This window comes from Triturus cristatus, chromosome 4_2 (genome assembly GCF_964204655.1).
Source record: "Triturus cristatus chromosome 4_2, aTriCri1.1, whole genome shotgun sequence".
NCBI lineage: Eukaryota > Metazoa > Chordata > Amphibia > Caudata > Salamandridae > Triturus > Triturus cristatus.
Genome location: NC_140586.1, coordinates 556,182,209 through 556,201,914, shown reverse-complemented (window position 1 = coordinate 556,201,914; position 19,706 = coordinate 556,182,209). Strand labels below are relative to the sequence as shown.

The following is a 19,706-nucleotide window of genomic DNA, read 5'->3' as shown; positions in this document are numbered from 1 at the left end:
AAGTGGAGCTGAAACCTCAGATACATTTTAGTGCACATAAGACCAAAAACTACTGCAAACTACCCCGGACCACTCTCTCTTTGGGAACTTCCCGGTGTCATGGACCACCACCTGTATGGAAGTTGTTGGATTTGCCCTTTTAGCAGACATGCACACAGTTTAGTATTGTGTCTTCATACACTCTGGGCCCCACAATGACAGCTAAATCTGCTAGAGATGCACCCGAAACCTCACTGCAACACAGACATGAAAATAACACTTCACAAACACCGACATCACAGATACTACAGGCTAAATAGTAACACAAAAGACAGGTATAATTTGGGGAGAAGATCGCTTTCTTTTCCATTCGAGGATAGTCTGGGCCCCAGGCCATGAATAAAGAAATATCTTTTGGACACCACAATTATATCCCAACTGCCAACATAACCGCCACACATCTTAAAAACAGTATGCAAAAAAGATTGTTGAATGTTGTCAGGCCCTGCACACAGTTGATATAAATAATGTAATTGAGTACAGGAAGCTGGAAATGTCTTACAGGAACCTGGCTTGACAGCACCATACATCCCAGGGAAGCTGAAGAGTAGCGATTGGCTGGAAAATGCATTCAGCCTAAGATAGTAACCATTACATCCCAGAAGCCTCTCAAAATACTTACCTGTATGAGTAATATGTCCAATAAAACAGCCTACACCCTCAGCTGCATACCTAGGCTAAGTTGCTGGATAGGAATATAAATATAGGTAAACTCTTGTCTTCTCATCGGCATTAACATTGTTCTTCTTTGGATCCGTTCAACTCATAAGCAGACACTACATCTTTAATAATATACAGTTTAGTAAAACAAGCCATCTATTTTTTTGTTAAGCTCATAATCAATATTTCACTTTTCATATGCATGCAGTGTTTACAAAATCTGTACGTTATGCTGCATCATATATAGTTTGCATCAAATTTCATTGTAGATGTTCTCCTTGAAACATACATTTGTTGCCTATTTATAAATTCCTTCAACTAAGCATCTTATTCTCATTTAAAACTATACTTTGCATTCCTTCATTTATTTCCTTTACAGTGCTAGCAGTTAGCTCTCCGATACCGATGTCAGGCATTACCCACCCATGGCTTGAGGTTTTAAAATCCTCTCTTACATCAGATTCAATGGACAGGAGTCTCCTTGTTGTTGTACTGAATTTAAAAGTGTGGATTTTTCTTCAAATAAAGTTGAATGTGCCACATTTAGACTGTAAACAGCCTTTACATCGCAGCTCGAACCACTCAGTGCCTTAACACAGTCCGAACCACAAATGCGTCTTTACAATGTATTCCTTTATCACGCAAGTTGTTACAACAACTTGCCTTAAGGAAAGAGTTGTTGGACTGATGTTGGACTTTAAGTCCAACACTTTCCCTTCTGTTGCGCAGACTGGATTTGCAATAGTAAAGTATACTATTCCAAAGTCCAGTGCTTTTCCTAAGGCAAGGCGTTCTAGCGACTTGTGTGGTGTAGAAATACGTTGTGAAGACTCATATGTGGTTCGTACCGCATTGTTAAGGCAGGCATAGTAAATGCTTGCGTGGTTCCGACATAAAACCCATGTAGACATCCTGTACACAATGCTTGTGTATTCGCACACCCCATGTCCTTAAAGTGGAATAGTAATCTGATTCTTGTGTTGAGTTCAGAAGCTTGGTTAGAAAGCTGATTTTCTGAATAAAACAAGTAACACTAATGAGGTTTGTACATTTATTTTAATTGATATATTTTGTACATTTTTTGTTTCACACTTTGTTTCAGAATTGTATTGTGATTATTTATGCATACAATAGTAATTCAAAACCACAGTAACAGAGCACTTATTTCTAAATGCAGGATTTAGTGAAAGTGATGACACTTTGCCCGATTGAGCATCTGGTATGTATATAACATGGTATGTATGTCACTGTTACAGACATGCATGACTTTTTACTTGAAACATTTAGATGTCCATCTATATTGTGTCTCATATTTCCATTTCCTCTTTAGAGAAAGAAATGTTTAAAGATATTGCAGATGTATATTGACAAATTTGAAGTCGGGGGAAAATATAAGCTACTCAGGTACTGTAAGCATTATTATTAATAGTTGTAGTCATTTTGTTTTTACTAGTAATAACAATATTAACATATACATTTAATACAGGGGTTTTCAAACATTTAATGGTGGGTTGTTTATTAGAAGAAGCAGCAAGTAAGCTGCTGTTAAACATTCTTAAATGTTATCATACCTTACTTTACAGGTGCTTGTTGAAGACGAGTAATCATGCTGGTGTGGAAGGCTATATTATTCAAAACATCAAGAATCAGATAGATTTATCACTAAAGGTGAGATTGTTTTTCAGTAACCTAATTTAAATACCATATGTGTTGCTTTTGTAACACTGCCAAATAATTTGCCTTTGGTATGCTGGTTTCAAGTTTTCATGTTGTATCTGGTGAGTATGACTCTTACTGAAGGATCTTGTGGCCTCTCAGAAGATTGTGTCTAAAAGATAATTTACTGTACTGCGGTTCAAGTGCCTATGTTTACTACAACACGCAGTTAATGTGTGTATCACAATATGAAAAGTGGTGCTAATTAAGCCTTTTCCAAAATGTTTTTTCCTTCACTACTCTACAGAGCTGATACTCCCAGACTTGGTTTGGTGGTTCTAAACGTGGCCTTGACTTAATCTAAGTAAAAGAAGAGCTTTCTTTTTAAAATAAAAGCAGCTATTCTCAGTTAAGAAGTTGCTTTGTCTTTCTCTGCTGTCAATCAATTCTCACATCTGCAAAACGTTTGTCTGCAGATTGGATGCTTAAGCTTGCCAAATTCCTTCTTCCAACTCGTGTTCCAAATGATGTGCATCCATTTGTACAAGCGATTTTAAAATGTTATACCTTTTTGTTTTCTTTTCTGCCAATTTATGAGTCTGTGGTTGTTTAAAAAATTGGTTTATCAGGGTATTATGTCCATGAGCTTTTTGAAGATTCCTAGGGTAGTTTCTGCAGCATCTGCTTGAAATCTTTTCATCAATTCTGGCTACGTACAAAGATAGAGTGTTCAGGAGGCTGAGCTGTATGTCCACTTTGTTGGTTTGGAAAGACATTGCCTCCACAGAGTTTTGCAAGATGCAAAGTGCGGTGGCCCAAAGTGAATCTTGGGACCCTTTTGGGTTCCTCTTTGCAAACTCCAGTGGGGCTTGAGTTTTAGGTGCTCTGTAGCCATACGAGGCCAGCAAGTTTTCCCATTCTTTTGAGTGGAGAGAAGATAGGTCTTTCACAAGGATTTGTGAATCTTTATTAGTGTGGGCCAATTGATTTGATCCATTTGCCTGTGATTTTTTGCATCCTTTGCTAGCCAAGGCATCCGATGGTGGTGGCGCTCCCTCTAATTGTTCCGGTGTCATAAGAGTGAGTCATGCCTGCAGCCCAGAGGCTACTCACTTCTTCTCCTCTTCCTCTAATTGTGTGATTAGATGAGACAGGTCTTCCCATCCCAGTGATGAGTTGAACCACAGCCTTGGGTTTTAAGTCAGTCTCCCTGTCTGTTTTCTCTGTCTCTTCCTTCTACTTGTTCTACTTGATCCCAGGGTCTAAAGAGAGTGCTTGCGAGGGCACTCACTATATGGAAAGAGTCCTTAGAGGCCTCAGGGCCCTACAGCTTCCTGAGATCTCTTCCAGCTGGGGGAGAGGTGGGGCCCCGTTGCGGACAATCACAGTGGGCTTAAGGGGATAGGCAGCCCCTTAAGGTTTGTGTTGCTGAAAAAGATGACTGCCCCAGCATCTTTTATAAAGTTGAATTTGGAGGTAATTTTTGGCTGGAAAGGGATAGTGCTTGGCCCTCCTGAAGTATTAATTGTGGTTGCCTGCACTGTTAAGTCAGGCTGGTGGCCTCTTGATGGTGTTGGTGGAGTTAATTGGAGTATATGGTCTGGTGCAGCTGGGTGAACAGGATGATCTGTCCTCTTCCTTTGCTTCTTTTGAGTCACCACTGGCCCCCTTGACTTGCCTGATCACATGTCTAAAACTGCGTAAAATAGCTTGGTTTCTATTTTTGGATGTCTTTCCTCTGGTCTGCAGTTGACCCCAGTACTACTGCAAGTATGCTCTTAGGGGGGCAGAGGGGACTGTGTGAGATATCGCATGCAGAGGGGGGGAGGAGCAGGCTGACCTGGGTAACTCCAGCCGCTTCTGTGCCTGCCCATCCGTAACCCCAACAGCATAAGGTCCCTCACCAGCCACAAAAGCCTCTCTTAAGCTCCAGTGGCATGTCACAGATCTCAGGAGGTCTGATAGACTGGTAGTCAGGCACTAGGGGAGGGTAGTCTTATGCTTTGTCACCTTTGCCTCCACCAGGTTTCGAAAAGCAGCTTTCTCTTTCCGCAGCTTTTTTTTCACAGCTTTTCACAGTCAAGGTCAAGGTTTGCTGCTTCACCCCTCCCTCAGGGTGTTAGCTAGTAGCTTAAGGAGGATGACACAAGCACACCCAGTCCCTGTTTGTAGATAGCAGTAGAGTGCTCCTCAACCGGCCACACAGCTCACCTTAGGGGTTGTGCGCGCGTCCTAGGCTCCATCGGTTCCACCAGCCTCCAGAGGCCCCCAGACACATTTCATGGCCTCTTGCAGCGAATCAATCAGCCACTGTGAGTCTCCCCACCGGCCCCCTGTGGCCTGAACATAGGCTTTCCGAAGTCTTCAGAAGTGGCAGTAAGTCTGTCTGTCATTTGAGCATTCTGGAGCACTTTGTAGGTGCTGGTACAGACTTGTCAGTCTTGTCAGACTGATCAGTGGGGGTGTGGGGGGATGGGTACCACAGTGAACACAAGTCGTACCGACCTAATACCGGCCACTTCCGTGAACTGCTGGCGGCTGCCTAGAGCACTCTCCTGCTCTCCCACGCTCTTTTCCGACGTTGGGCTGTAAGTAAGACCGGGGTAGAGCTTGGGGCCTCACAACCTCATTTCTCAGACCCTAGGCGGGTGGCAGTCGCAGAAGGGGTGCCTTGCAACTCACTCCCACCTCTTGCCCCTTTCGTCTGCTTCTACCTGGAGCTCTGGTCCTACTCCAGCAGCTGCTTCCCGACCCTCACAAGCTCCACCTCCGCTTCCCACGCCAAGCAACACAACACCGAATACCATTTAGCCACAGAGCAATTAGGGTTTCAAATGGTGAGTGAGGAGAATGAGCAATAGTTAGATAAGAAAACTGATGTCAGTGCACAGGGGTGGCACCTTTGTAAAGCTCTGGTATGTCACTTCTAGAGAGGGTCCAATGGTGCGATGGAGTCCAAAGGCACAACCTGACAAATGCGGGAGGGAATGCTGGAGTAGTGGTAGATCCAGCCTTGCGCCTCGTGGAATTCAGAAGGCGAGGGCACTGCTGGTACCCAACAGAAAACCGGTAACCAAAGGTATATAATGTGTTGATTTTGGTGCTGCACATGAATGACCTAAGAGTTGCTCTTATCTAGAGCTCAGTGCCTAGGTGTGTGATTGAGGAAGAAGTGTGAGAGAGACATGCAAACAGAGAAAGAAGGAAAAGAGATGGGGATCTAATGGGATGGTCTGAATTATTAATAGTCTGGTTGGGGGCAGGGAGACTAAAAGACATAGGCATATACACAGCACCAACCTAGCCATATAGGTTGGTGACATGAGTAGTTACCATGCACCTCTGTAAGTGCAGAAGATGATGCCCACTGCTGTACCTCATCAGCAAGGAAAGAAGCAGAAAACCAATCCAGGTAGCCAACCTGAGCAAAAACGTCTCAATCTTTAAAGTTCCAGATTTCACCTACTCCTGCTAGGCGGCATGCCACAATTTTGAGCAGGAGTTGGCATCCAATCCCCTCTCAAGGTTCCCAAATGTAGACGAGCACCAGCTGTGCAAACCCTAGTTGGGTAATGGCTCCAAATCCTAGTCAACCATCGGGGTCCGGTTACTGAGGGATCTTATAGGTGCCAAGCGGGTGCCTAGCTGAGCGGGCGGTGTGCCATTGTAGCTTCCACCCCCCTCCCGAGACCCATGGTGTAGATCCTGACTACACCCCATAATAAACTCGGTTCCTCTCCATTGCGGGAGTGACCTTAATACATTTTTATATTTTTGATATATAAATAATTTTTGTATTCTTTTCACACTTATAGCATCCTCAGATAAACTAGAAAGAGCAGTTATCTCCGCAATGTAAGAATGAGTAATGGGCTCTCATGGTGGGGTGAAGACAGGTTACATTGTCAGACCAATTTGTTCTTTTGCTTTGAGGGCAGCTACCTACCAACCGATTCATCTGTTGCTCTTGCACGGCACCAGGCTGACTAGGATTTGAATAATAAACCCCCCCCCCTTTTTGGTCCTGACGAATGCCAGTTTATAATTAACACATAAGCAGAAACATGTTGACCATATCATAAGGGACCTGGCTGAACAATTTATTCAGCTCTTACGTCCCACACTTTGTTTTTATACATGTCTGTTTGTCTTTTAAGAAACTTTATTTTTTGACACAAACCAGACATTTTTAACAATCACTTCCACTATCCACCACATACTCAACCAACTCTGCAGTAATTCTGGCGTCGAAGCACACCGGGGTGGCACTCGGCCTCTCCCGGTGGGGCCCAATGATGAAGCATGTCACCAACCAGGTTGGTGAGTGAGGGCTTTTTTAAGAAACCTATTTGGTTTCTGCAGTTGTGCTCAACAAATAATTCCTAGGCACACTCTTTCGTTGTTTTTATTATTCAAATCCTAGTCAGCCTGGTGCCGTGCAAGAGCAACAGATGAATCGGTTGGTAGGTAGCTGCCCTCAAAGCAAAAGAACAAATTGGTCTGACAATGTAACCTGTCTTCACCCCACCATGAGAGCCCATTACTCATTCTTACATTGCGGAGATAATTGCTCTTTCTAGTTTATCTGAGGATGCTCTCCCCCCTTGCCATCCTAGAATTTACTTTCAGGCAACTTCCGCTTTCATTATTAGTAGTGTAGAGACATTTCGTGGTTGAAAAGAGACAACATAGGGAAAGGGGACTTACCCTGCTTTCCTGCTTTGGAATAGGGATGTTGCATGGCATAGATATGTTAGTTCTCCTTTAGTTATATTATATCATAGCCAACCTCTTCTCTGATCTGCTAGCTTTGCAAAATACAGCTTTTCTGTATGTCTTCACTAGTTAACATTCATTCTGATCTGCTCTGCCTGGTTTATTCCCACTTTCTATCCTCTCCCTATTAACTCTGCTGTCTCCTCTAGCAAGAGGCCATTGACCCAAAACAATAGTTGCCTAACCGGTGAGATTTCCTGTTCTAGACACCTTCAGTGTCTTTGAGTATCTGGCAATAAAGATTGTTGATTGAGTCTGCCCTGGTGGGGAGGAGATTGTTGCTCACTTGTAGTACTGTATTGTTCAGTAGCATTTTTATAGCACTTCATAACCGGTTGTGGGTCACCGAAAGATGTTATTGAATGAGTAGCAACTACAACTTGAAGAGCCTTTTTGTATCTAATGTAGGGCGTAAAGTTTGCAGAGTTATTGCTCGGGTCACACAGGCCTTGCAAGTATGTAACTAAATTGTGGCAAAATGAACACCCTCTGCCCTGGCAAAAGAAATAGAAGAGGATGGACCTTTGCAAGGAATAAGTTTGAGACATTTACAGAGACACAAAAAAGGACAAAAAGAGAGCAGACAGCACAACTGGGGAGGACTTACTGTGTGTCATAACTAGTTGAAGTTTTTGATCAAAACAGCAGTTCCACATCCACATACAAAGATCCACATACAAAGGCTCCATTCAGGTGACCAATCCGCTTCTGTTTACCATCTGCTCTGAGGAGGTGGTAAATGGGAGTGCTGGTTGATGGGGGTAGTGTATGTTTGTGCTGGAGAGACTTTAGCTTGGCAGGGCAAAGTTTGTGCTCTCTCTCTGTGCCATAGGTGGGGGTTGGGCAGGAGCCAGGGCCCAGGGCCAGGCTGCACGTTCAGCTGTGATTTTCTCATTAGATTTACCAGTGAGAAATCAGGCACAGTGTTCCTGCATCGAGGAAACACAGATGCTGGAACACTGGCTCAGTTGTAAGTGGGCAGAGCAGTATCCTACAGAGGATACCACTCCTCTGATCTCATAATTGGGGCCATAATGGAAAGAGAGCCCACAGAGTGCTTATAAAGAATGCATTTGCCAGGGGTGTCCCCAGTCGCACAGATGTTAAACTACAGGGATCGAAGTTAGGAACAGTCCACCTCTACAACACCAGCTCTGGTTCCCCACTAAGCCCTATTAATCCAGAAAGTCAAGACTAAGGTAGTCTTAGAAAGGAGAGGCTCAGACCTTGATGAAACAGGATGCAAACATGAACAAAGGAGAAGAACCAGTGGACTTAGATGGAAGCATGGCTGTTGGAGGGGGAGTCAGCAGTGGCTCTAGCATACCGCGCAAGACCATGAGCGGTAAGGGTACAGAGACTTGCTCAAACTTAAAATGGGCTAAAAGTGGATAATTACTGTGGCATCTACATTGAGTGCACATGAACAGCTGAGGGGACATATGTATGGCAAACATGAACTGTCAAGAATCACACAGTAGATACCAAATTGCCGAACTGCTGAGTTTCTGCATTAACAGGGCAGGGAAGCTAGGGGGCAACTGAGTAGCAAAACAAACTAGAATTACTTCATAGGTGAGATAAAAGACCCTGGCAAAAATGGTTGGTTGGAAAAGGCGGTGATTCATTGTGTAGATGATTCAGGAGTTGAAGGGTGAGGGGGTAGAGGAACTGGAAATGGGAAATTCAGTAATTGAAATTTTTTAGATGGTCTAGAGAACAGGTGATTTTTGAAAGGGTATATTTTCAATACCAAAATTGTGAAAGCAGTCAGTTTTAAGTTTTCAATGGATGGTGGCTGTTCAAACAAGCATTGGTAATTTCAATAAGCCTGGCTCATACATTTTAGTTATATATAGCCAGATACATTGCTTGTGAAAATGTGAAGGGTGCCTATGGTTATGCTGTGCTAACTAGTGTGGGAGCGTGATTAGTAGTTATGCACAGAGAATGCGTGTCAAATCTCAAATTCTTGTGTATTGGTTGGACAAACATCATAACGCTATAATTCACACTGAGTATCCCCGACTAGCGATGGTTTTATTCTTTTACACATTCACACAATTGGTATACTACTGCTGTCACAGGTCACATATTATATGTGAATGCAGTAATTAAAGATATAAAAGACAAAGAAAAGTAGGATAGGCTTAGATAGACATTTGGGCTTGCACAGTCCAGAATTGTGGTACTGTCACTCTCAGTGAATATTATATCCGATATGGCTGAGGAATATTTGCATCGGGGCAGCATATAAAGCGTGGAATTCAGGTGCATGAATAATCCCCAAAGCACTGCATAATTTGCTTCCTCTTTGTGCAGCACAGCATTACAGTCTTACTGTGAATGGACATGTGTGGACGTGTTTCTTTGCCCACCACTATCGTACCCTTCAATCTGTATGTGGTTTCTGCAGTGTTTGTGAAATGATTAAAAAATGCCTGTCTTTTTTTTCTCCTCAGAGCTTGTGCTTTGTTGAACCGTTCTATGTAACTTTTGAACATCAAAGATAATTCTGTATGGCTTCTAGTGTGAATACCAGATTCTAAATCTTGTTATTCCCTACTATGGTGTAGCAACCTCGGGAAGTGAAAGTTGTTTTCCATTGTTGCTACTTCATAAAACAACAACAGTAAGATGATGGATGGAATGCTTGAATTAATCTCAACTGCCGGCAATTGCTCGGGCCGCATTCCAGCCCATTGTTTTTCATCCGCCATGCAACCTTGGTATGGACTGAACCCCATGCAAAACAGTCTTGACCTTTCTCCAATGGGAACATTCCAACCCGAACTGCCAGGCCAAGTCCTCTGAACCAGAACACAAGCAACCCACGACCAGTTTCACCCTTGCTAGGGCTCATCAACCAGATATAACTTGGTTCAAGTGGCCCAGTGAGCACAGGACCCACGTCTGGGCATATCCATCGCACTTAGGGCGGCAAATGCCACAAAAATAAGATGGTGGATGGAGTGCTTGAATTAATCTCAGCTACTGGCAATCACTCAGGCCGCAACACAGTCTGTCGTTTTTCACCCAGTATGCCACCTCAGTTTGGACCCAGCCGTATGCAACCAGTCTTGACCCTGCTCCAATGGGAATTGTCCATCCCGAACTGCCAGGTCCTCCCTGAATGGGAAGACAAGCAACCTAGGACCGGTTTCACCCTGATTAGGGCTCATCAGCCAGGTATAACTTGGTTCCAGTGGCACAGTGAGCAGGGATCCACATTTGGGCATATCCATCGCACTTACAGCAGCAACTGCATCTACAAGAAGATGATGGATGGAATACTTGAACTGGGGGAATGTTTTGTACAGTGGACGGCGCTGCTATACAGTGATTCCACTGCTAGGGTGAGGACAGGGGGCTTGATTTCTGCTGCCTGTGCGGTCGCTCGGGGGACGAGGCAGGGGTGCCCGTTGTCCCCCTTATTATTTGCTCTGGCGATGGAGCCCATGGCTACTCACGCCAGGTCAGGACGGTATTTTCCAGGGCTATTAGTGGGGGGAGGAGTGCAACACATAGCATTATATGCGGACGATCTCCTCATGTTCTTGCCGGATGCTGGAGAAGCCCTACGAGGAGCGAGGGACTTGCTAGAGACCTTGGGAGGGTGGCGGGCCTCCGGGTGAATTGGGCCAAGTCATGTCTATTTCCTACCAGGCCGGACGGGATAGTTCGTCCATGGGATGTCCCGTAGGAATCCCGGTGCTTACCATACTTGGGGACTCAGATCTATCATGCTCACGCTGATCTATTGAAGGGCAACGTAGGGCGGGCAGTGCGCGGAGCGAAAACCTGTTTTGATTTCTGGGGGACTCTCCCATTATCGGTGGCCGGCAGGGTCGCCTTGGTGAAGATGGTCATCTTGCCCAGGTTTCTCAAATATTTTGGGACCCTCCCAGTTTGGATCCCGGGTAAGCTCTTCGCACAACTGAACACTTTGATTACAGGGTTCATCTGGGGAGCTGGGAGACGGAGGGTGGCGTTAATTACTCTGCAGAGACCCAGGAGGGGAGGGGGGCCTTGCATTGCCAGATCTGGAGGCCTACTACCATGCCACGCAGCTTCAGTGGTTTACGAAGTGGGTGGCGGTCACATTAGGCGTCCGGAGGACCAGGGTGGGTCGGATCCGAGTTGGCACATTTGTCTTGTGTTTTGCTACGAGTCCCGATGAGAGGCGCTTCAGTGCCACCGGATTTGAGGACAATGCGACAATGCTGGGCGCGCTTAGCCAGGAGGACGCATGTTGCGATCCCTTATGCGCCCGAGATCCCTTTGCGGATGTGCGAGGTGTTGCCTCATGGGGGAGTTTGGAGCCGGTTGTTGGCTTGGGAAGAGGCGGGAGTTCTGGCAATAGGTGATCTTTATGAGGATGGTAATCTTCTCCCTTTTAACGACCTTAGAGAGCGCCACGTTCTCCCGCGGGGGGACTTCCTCTTGCATGCAGCTCTGACTGCGGCTATCAGGAAACACTGGCGAAAGGGACTGTTGGAGCCAGATACGTCTCTCACTTGTCAATATGTAGTGATGGCTGCGGGTACTTTTAAGGCGGTGACCTGCCTCTACTGGCGGATTACTTGCGATATGCGCCAACCCCTGACGGAATTGAGACTCAAGTGGGAGGCGGATCTGGGGGAACCCATTGCAGAAAAAACTTGGGAGGAGATCGTGGAGCGGCCATGGAAATGTTCCCGAAATGCGCGCTTCCAGCTCATCCAATTCTATGTTTTCCATAGGGCATACCTCACGCCTAGTAAAATTGCTGAGTATTTTGGGGGGTCGGACACTTGCCCCCGTTGTGACCACGATGGGGTGAATTTTCTCCACATGTTCTGTGACTGCCCACGGGTGGGAGACTTTTGGCGGGAGGTGACGACTGTGCTGCTAACTGTGACGGAGAGAGAGCTAGAGGTGGTACCGGGGGTCTGCTTGTTGCATTGGTTCCCGCACACTGCCAAAACTAAGGTCACCAGCCGGTTCATTGACCTGGGGCTGGTCCTGGCTAAACGGGAAATTACTTCCCACTGGAAGGCGAGGCAGGGGCCTAGTCTCTTGTGCTGGAATAGGGAGATGGTGAAATGGGCAGGTAGTGAAGGGAACTATAGACTAAGTTTGGCTCAGCGTAATGGAAGTGAGAAATCACAAGAAATGGCCCGGGCATGGGTGGCACTCCTGGAGCTGTTCAAACATCTGGCTGTAGACGACGAAGAGGCTCTTGAGGAGGGGGATATGGCACGGGGCACTTGAGAAACCCTTCACGTTCATGGGAGTACAGGACGAGGGGAGGGCACTGGATCCATGATAGGCAGCTTCCTCCTGTGCTTTTGATACACTCACTGCTGTGCCCTGCGGGATGGGAAGTCTGACAGGTGGGACGGGAGGCTTCATTGCCCTCTTGCATAACTTAGAAGCTGGCGACATGCTATGTGTCTTTTTATTGCATCACACCATTGTCCTGGATCAACCCTGTGGACGGACTGCGTTGCATCACAGACGCCTTATGGGAAGAGAGGTGTGACTTTGTACTCAGTTTGGCGGGGTGGCCGTTATACTTCATCCTGGCTTCCTCTGGTGGCCAGTTAGTGGGCGGGGGATTGAATGTGTTATTTTATGAAACTCAATAAAAGTCTGTTTAAAAAAAAAAAATATTGATGGAATACTTGAATTAATCTCAGCCACTGGCAATGGCTCAGTCTGCATTGCAGTCCATCGTTTTTTACCCACCATTTTTTGCCCACCATGCAACCTCAGTTTGGACCAGCCCTATCAAAATCAGTCTTGTCCCTGCTCCAAAGGAAACAGTCCAGCCCGAATTGCCAGGTCCTCCCTTACATAAAATGCTCCTTTGTCTCGCTATAGCACGCCTGACCCGATTCATACTTTGCTGGTTCTGTACTATATTGTTTACTGTTGCAGCTTGTATACACACGCGCCTGCCATGCCAGGCTTATATCATAATTACTCTGGGAGGCAAATGGGGAGGAGTAGTTAGCATAGGCAACAAAAGTGAATCTCATCCTCCGCAAAGGACTGCTAGGTCACAGCATGGGGCCTCTGAGAGCAGTGAGCGCTCAGTGCAGGCGCTGCATTGGATATGTGGGCGGAGTTAACTGTGACAGGTTTGCAGCTCCTATTTTGTCTGCAAGACACACTATCTAACATCCCGCAAGCTATTTTCCGGCTTGCAGTGTTGCCCCTTCTTTCATCATTTTTTTGTAAAATATGTTTATTAAGCAACTTCTTATAGCACTCAGAAAAAATCCGTTCAGAAGCCTCCATTCATGTAAAATAGTCCTGACATACAATAATCCTTGCGCACACGCATCCATTGTTATCCGATGGTGCACAGGCGGTATTACCCACATGTACCGCAAGTCCTTGCATTGTACCACCCACCAGTTCCACCCTCATGCTTCCTTATCAAGGTAAAAGGTGGCAACATGAATAACAGTACATACATGTAGAAGCCCCATCTCGTAATCAAGAAAAAGAGCAGCAAACCTAACATCTCTATCACACTAACTCCCCTCCTCCCTCCCTCCTCCCTCCTCCCCCCTCCCACAACTCCCCCGGCATGACTTATTGGTTGAATACATAACAAGGCATTCAGTTCTTTACTCAGAATAGCAGCTCCTACCACTGCGATTTACACCCTGGACTTTCCTAACACAGGACCGCTAACAACCTAACTGGGATAACGTCTACTCTCCCAACTCTTTTCTAACCAGACCCAGGGGAAGGCGGATCTTGCGTTTAGCTCATCCCCGAGCCTACATCAATATCAGAGTCTGTGGGTTTCAGTAATTCTGTCAAAGCTCCCCAGGCTCGGGCTGAGTCTATTGCCCTATCACTATGAGCTCGGGTAGCCGCCTGCAGTCGGAGAACCGATTCGCACCCCGCCCACCGAATGAATTCTGCCCTCCACTTTGTAATCTCGGCCCACGCTGCGCCTTCCAATTAGCAGTAATTTCCCGCTTGGCCAGTACCAGCCGCAGATCTATAAATTTACTAGTTATTTTTGTCTTCGAGGTGTGGGGGAACTAGTGTAACAAGCACGGGCCTATAACCAAACTCAATCTCCCTTTCCCTAACATCGCAAAGCAACATCCACACCTCCCGCCAGTAAGCCCCGATCCGAGGACAGCTCCACAACATATGGCGGAAGTCCGCCCCCTCTTCGTGACACCGGGGGCAAGGCGCCGCGAGTGTGTGAAAATAGCGTTGAATTTTGACTGGAGTAAGATAAGCCCTGTGCAAAATAAAAAATTGGATCTGTTGGAAACGAGCATTCCTAGAGCATTTCCAGGGACGTTCAAGCAATTCAGCCCATATTTTATCAGGTATTTCCCCTTCAATATCCTCCTCCCACCGCTGCTTCAGCCTTCTAAGGGGGGCCAGTTTTTCACAAGTCATCCGTCGGTATAAACAAGCAACAGCTTTAATGGTTCCAGCCGCCAGCACCACATACTGACAAGCCATGGATGTCTTAGGCTCAGATAGCCCTCCCTTCCACCGTCGTTGTATAGCCGACACCAAACCCGCATGCAGTAGATAGTCCCCGCGAGGGGGATCAAAACGTTCGCGAATGGACTCGTAGGGCAACAAAACATTGTCTTCGTACAGATCTCCCACTGTTGTCAAACCCGAAGCGCACCACCCCTCAAGCGCTGACCAGTTGCCCCCATGAGGCAACTGCTGACACATTAACAGTGGGATCTCCGGCGCGTACGGGCAGGTGATCCGCGCCCTCTGCTGACTCCTATTCCAGCACAACCGCAAGGTCTGCACTTCGCTAGAGATACCCCCAAGGAGATGCCCCTTCTTTCATCATTATAGCATATATAGCTTCTTGAAAATGTTTTGATCATCTTGTCCAAGTGAGGTGGCATTTAAGCTTACTTGCTGTGGATGGATGAACCTCTTCTTTAGTGTAGCTAAACACTTTGTATTGAGGAGAAACTTTACAGAAGATTGTCCTTGCACACCATTGGTGGAACGTGCAAGAAAGGATGGATGCCTACTCCTTTTATGTGGACTCCAGAGCCTTTTTCAACAGAAAGACCTCTCTACCCCATCAGGACATCCTGCCTGATTCCCTGCTCATCACCTGGGCTGGCAACACTTTGTGCAGTTCCATCACTTCCTGCCCTGCGATCTAGAGATGAGACTGTGACTGCACCAGCCCCAGGGATGAGAAAGTCTTTGATTGCTGCGCACAGATTTTACATTACCTTGTAACAAGTACTTCCTGCCCTATTACTACAGAGGCAAGCTAATGGTACAGCTGTGCGTCACCTCCTTCTTACAGGAGTTTGAGCAATGTAGTCTGTGTAAGCCTAACATTGAATGTTGCAAGTATTACTGAGGTAGAGAAGTCAAGTGACATGCTTTTCTTTTTTTTTTTAAACTGTTTTTATTTTCTCATATATAAATGCACAACAATAGAGTGATACGTTTTACACCTTTTTACATTCAGCTATTCTGTCTGATCGATAGGTTATGAGTTCTTTCACAACATTACAGCAATGCTCATGCAACACATTAGTATGGACTCATCCCAACACAGCGGTTTCAGCAAGTCCTTCACAGTTCTTCCCGATCTTGGAGTACTGTTGGTAAGGTACATAATCCTCCTCTATATGTGTTCCACCCTTCCCAAAGTCTTATCCATTTTTTTGGGCACCCCCTACGTATATACTGCTATCATAGCCATGTCCATGTTTCTACACCATTCCGTGAGTGTGAGTGTGGGGGCGGAGGAGGCTCCCCAATGCTTCAAGTGACATGCTTGACTTCAGCAAGGAGGGCAGGAAGATGACTTCAAGACAGAAGGATGCTCCTGGGCAAGTATGAGGGTGAAGAACCTAAAGTGCCTCAAGGACAAGGCCACCACTGTCCCTCTCATGGACTGGCGGGTTGGACGTCAATCATGATGAGATGATGTTCAGCGGTGTTCTCGTCACTTGAGGGAAGCAAGTGGCAGCTCATCCTTGGCGCAGTCAAGGAGGGTTCCACAGAACCTTTGCTCGGAGGTCAGCTACGTGTAGTGTGCATCCGTGGAGCGCTCCAGCCGAGGATGAGCTGCCACTAGCTCCCCCTCAAGTGACGGGAACACCTCTGAACACCATCTTATCACGATTGACGTCCAACCCGCCAGTCGGTGCACTCTTCAAACACCTACCTGAGTTGGTCTGGTGTCACCTCTACACATATTTCTCATTAGGTCCTGAAGAAAGCCACAGCACCTCTACGGAGGGCATTACAGCTGAAACATGTCAACCCTATCATCACCAACATCCATGCTAGGTTAAATTCTCCGGGCATGCGATTACAACAGTTTTTTAACCCTAACCCCCCTGGGTGTCGCAGTAAAATTGTCTCTACATACCAGGTAGTCAGTTTTAACTTCACCAGCACTCTCTTGCTTACACTCTTCCCTCATCATCACACCCGGCTCATCAAAAGGTTTTAGTATATCTCTCATTACATAGAACTAAAGCATCCCTGAGCTCCTCCCTCTCAGAGAGGGGGTAGTAGCCCGCACTGCGACCAGGTTCGCAGTGCGAGGAGGTTCCTGATGATGAAGCAGGCCACCCATTGGTGGGTGAGAGAATTTGTCCTATAAAAGGGAATCCCCCATACACTCCTTTCATTGTATCTGTTTTTGTCCTGACCAAGGGTGGCCTTCTTGTGTTAGTGGTTCTCAGGTGAAATGTCAAGACACTGTGATCAGCAGTATGTTTAAAAATCGTTCCTGAAAGGTGATAAAGGGGAATTCTGTTTTGTGAAACCCCCCACCTTTATTTTTAGGTCGAGCATCAGCGTGCATGCGCTGTCTGCAAGTTCTACTGTAATCACTCTACAGAGTGTAATCCCACCTGCTGCTAGCACTTGCTGCACTCCTACACCACTTTTATTTCCTGGCTCCCTATTGGTTAGCTCTCTATTACATCACTTCCGGTTTTAGGCGAGGAGCACCGCCCAACTACAGTTTCCTTACACTCGTAAGTGTTATGTGTTCTTTAGAGACTACTTGTTTACTTAATTTCAATCTAGTGTTTCTTGCACTGTTTATTTTTTCACCACCACAGCTGCTTTACCGGCTGCCACACGCATAACTGGTATGTGTTCGGGTGGCGCACTTTATATTTAGTACGGCGCCAGTTTTTTTTTTTTTTTTTGGGCCGCCCACATAAATTTTATGTATTCAGGTGCCGCGCTTTATATTTAGCACAGCGCCTGCTTGTAATTTATTTTTAGCTGCGCACATACCTTGTATGTATTCGGGCGCCACACTTTATATTTAGCATGGCGCCTCCTTTTATGCCCGCTTCACGGGCTGCCAAATGCATATGTTTTATGTAGACGGGCGTCAGCTTTCTTTTACCATGGCGCCCGTTTTCATGTCCAAGTCAGGTCATCTATCAACTGTTTTTCCAAACTAAACTTCTTTTTATTTTATTTAAATTTCCTTCTTCTCTGTTACTCCTGTGCCCACTCCCTATTGCTCCTCACTCCCCCACCCTTTCGTCCATTGCTCCCTTCTTCGTACCTTCGTTTTCAGGCATTTATTTAATTATCTTCAAAAAGGAGGTTGGTTTACAATTTTTTGTATTCAACAGGCGGCTGCCGTTTACTGCCGGCCCGCTCTGTAGCACTCTGATACCTTCAGGTCAAGATCGCGCTATATAAAACTGTGGGAAAAAAACAAGCATTTGGAATGCAGTAGGTCTCACATTACTGAATGTTTTAGCTAGTGCCATTGCATTATTATTAGCAATGCCAATAGCTCAAACTTTTAGTAATGCGAGACCTATTGCATTGCAAAACCTTTTTATTTTTTTGAGGTCACTCATGGTAGATTTCCTTTTACCGCAAAGCCGTCTTTCAGGGCTCTGCTGATAAAAGGAAAATCGGTCATTTCCTGCCTCTCATCCGAGTTTTAGTTAAAGACTTAAGAGAGTTTTTAGAATTCGACCAATCAGAGAAGTTCTCATTCTTGAACAGTATATATAGGAAACCCACCCTGAAACACTAGAATCAGTACACAACAAAACATTCTATTTAATAAACAGTATTTATTATGTGCTAATCTGATGCAAAACATTTGAATAAGGATTACAATCATAATAATGAACACCTCAGGGATAACGAAAATTATTAGTGTGAATAAAATACAGACCCTGAATGATGTTCATCAAACATTTGTAACCAGTTACTCTAAAATTCCCTATTTGCCTTTCAGCATCATATTCACATGCAGTTTGCCACCAAGCCATGTAATACCGCACATACCTGCAGAGCAGAGGTTCCTCAGTTAAGTGCCCTGATAGACAACAGGTTTCCCAATAACTGGTCTCTCTTTCTCTCTTCCCCTCAGTAGTTGGGAAGAGTATATGCACATTTCCATTAGAATTTCCATGGAGCAGGTGGGTTTTATTCGCTCAGAATTCTGTTTGCGCGGTAGTAAGCTAAAACCAATGGCAGCTGAAAGTGGAGAGAGAAAGACTTGAATACTCTTGTATTGAAGTGTGTAAAGTGACAATGACTGAAACTCAGTGTATGGTGCAATCTGGACATGGTTTTTTGTTTTTAACAACAAATTTGTATTCATTTTGAAAGGTACCAAATGGCCAGAGCCCAGCAGAGACAGTACATATGTTGTATATGGCATACCCTACCTAGTTATATTATACAAAAACCATATGATCTGCGGAACAACAGACCAAAAATATAACATACGACACCGAACACACCCGGAGAGTTTTAATTGCGCATTGTTAACAAACACCTGACTCTGGACATGGTTTTTAATCGGTTTGTAAAGATTGTTGGGCACTGAAAAGAGTTTCTGCTCTTGCTACAGGAAGAAATAACACTATTCCAAACAAACTTGATTTGAGACTCCCCATTTGAAATCTGAAGGGAATATTTATTGAAGCTGAAGGAAGAGCTCAGGGAACTTGAGAAGAGACCCTCAGTTTAGGCAGGAGTTGCAGAATGGGAATATTGCAAATATATGCAGCTGCAACATTCACTGACTAGATACCTGACACCCTTTTGAGGCAGTCCTGGAGTACTCCCCCATCTCAACTATATATAACACTCTCTTATGTCACATTGGACACATGGGAAAGATAAAATGGGGGTGAAATGTTGTGAAACTAGAGGATAGAGAATGGAGTGAAGACCTGCTATGTCCCTTGGAGATGGTGATGTAAATTAACGTATCAGTTGTACAACTCAAACTGCTCACAGAACATACTACAAAAGAAATGCATTGTTTGGGATTTTATGGTGGGAGACACCTGCCTGTTTTAGATGTGGAATACCTGAGAGAACATTGCTACACATATTTTGGGGCCATGATGGCAGTGAATGTCAAATGTCTGCCACCAGGCTGTAAAATCTCACTAGATAAAGGAAATCTGTTGAGTGGAATGGATCTCTGCATGCTCAATGAAAATGTTGAAAATGAAAGTAGTTTTTTAAATTCATGAAGATATGATGGCACTGGAAGCAGTACCATCATCTGTGGAAGACTGGTAAAGTGCCCCTCAAAATTCATG

General features: G+C 45.4%; 1 protein-coding gene across 1 annotated transcript in view; it reads left to right on the top strand.

The window, feature by feature from the left end:
• The window catches only part of GLMN (glomulin, FKBP associated protein), a 450,060-nt gene that overhangs the window by 293,556 nt on the left and 136,798 nt on the right, over positions 1-19,706 (top strand). The window contains exons 13-15 of the mRNA XM_085602181.1: positions 1,877-1,918; positions 2,030-2,103; positions 2,283-2,367. Of these exons, the coding sequence (XP_085458307.1) occupies positions 1,877-1,918; positions 2,030-2,103; positions 2,283-2,367 (201 nt within the window). The remainder of the gene's footprint in view (positions 1-1,876; positions 1,919-2,029; positions 2,104-2,282; positions 2,368-19,706) is intronic.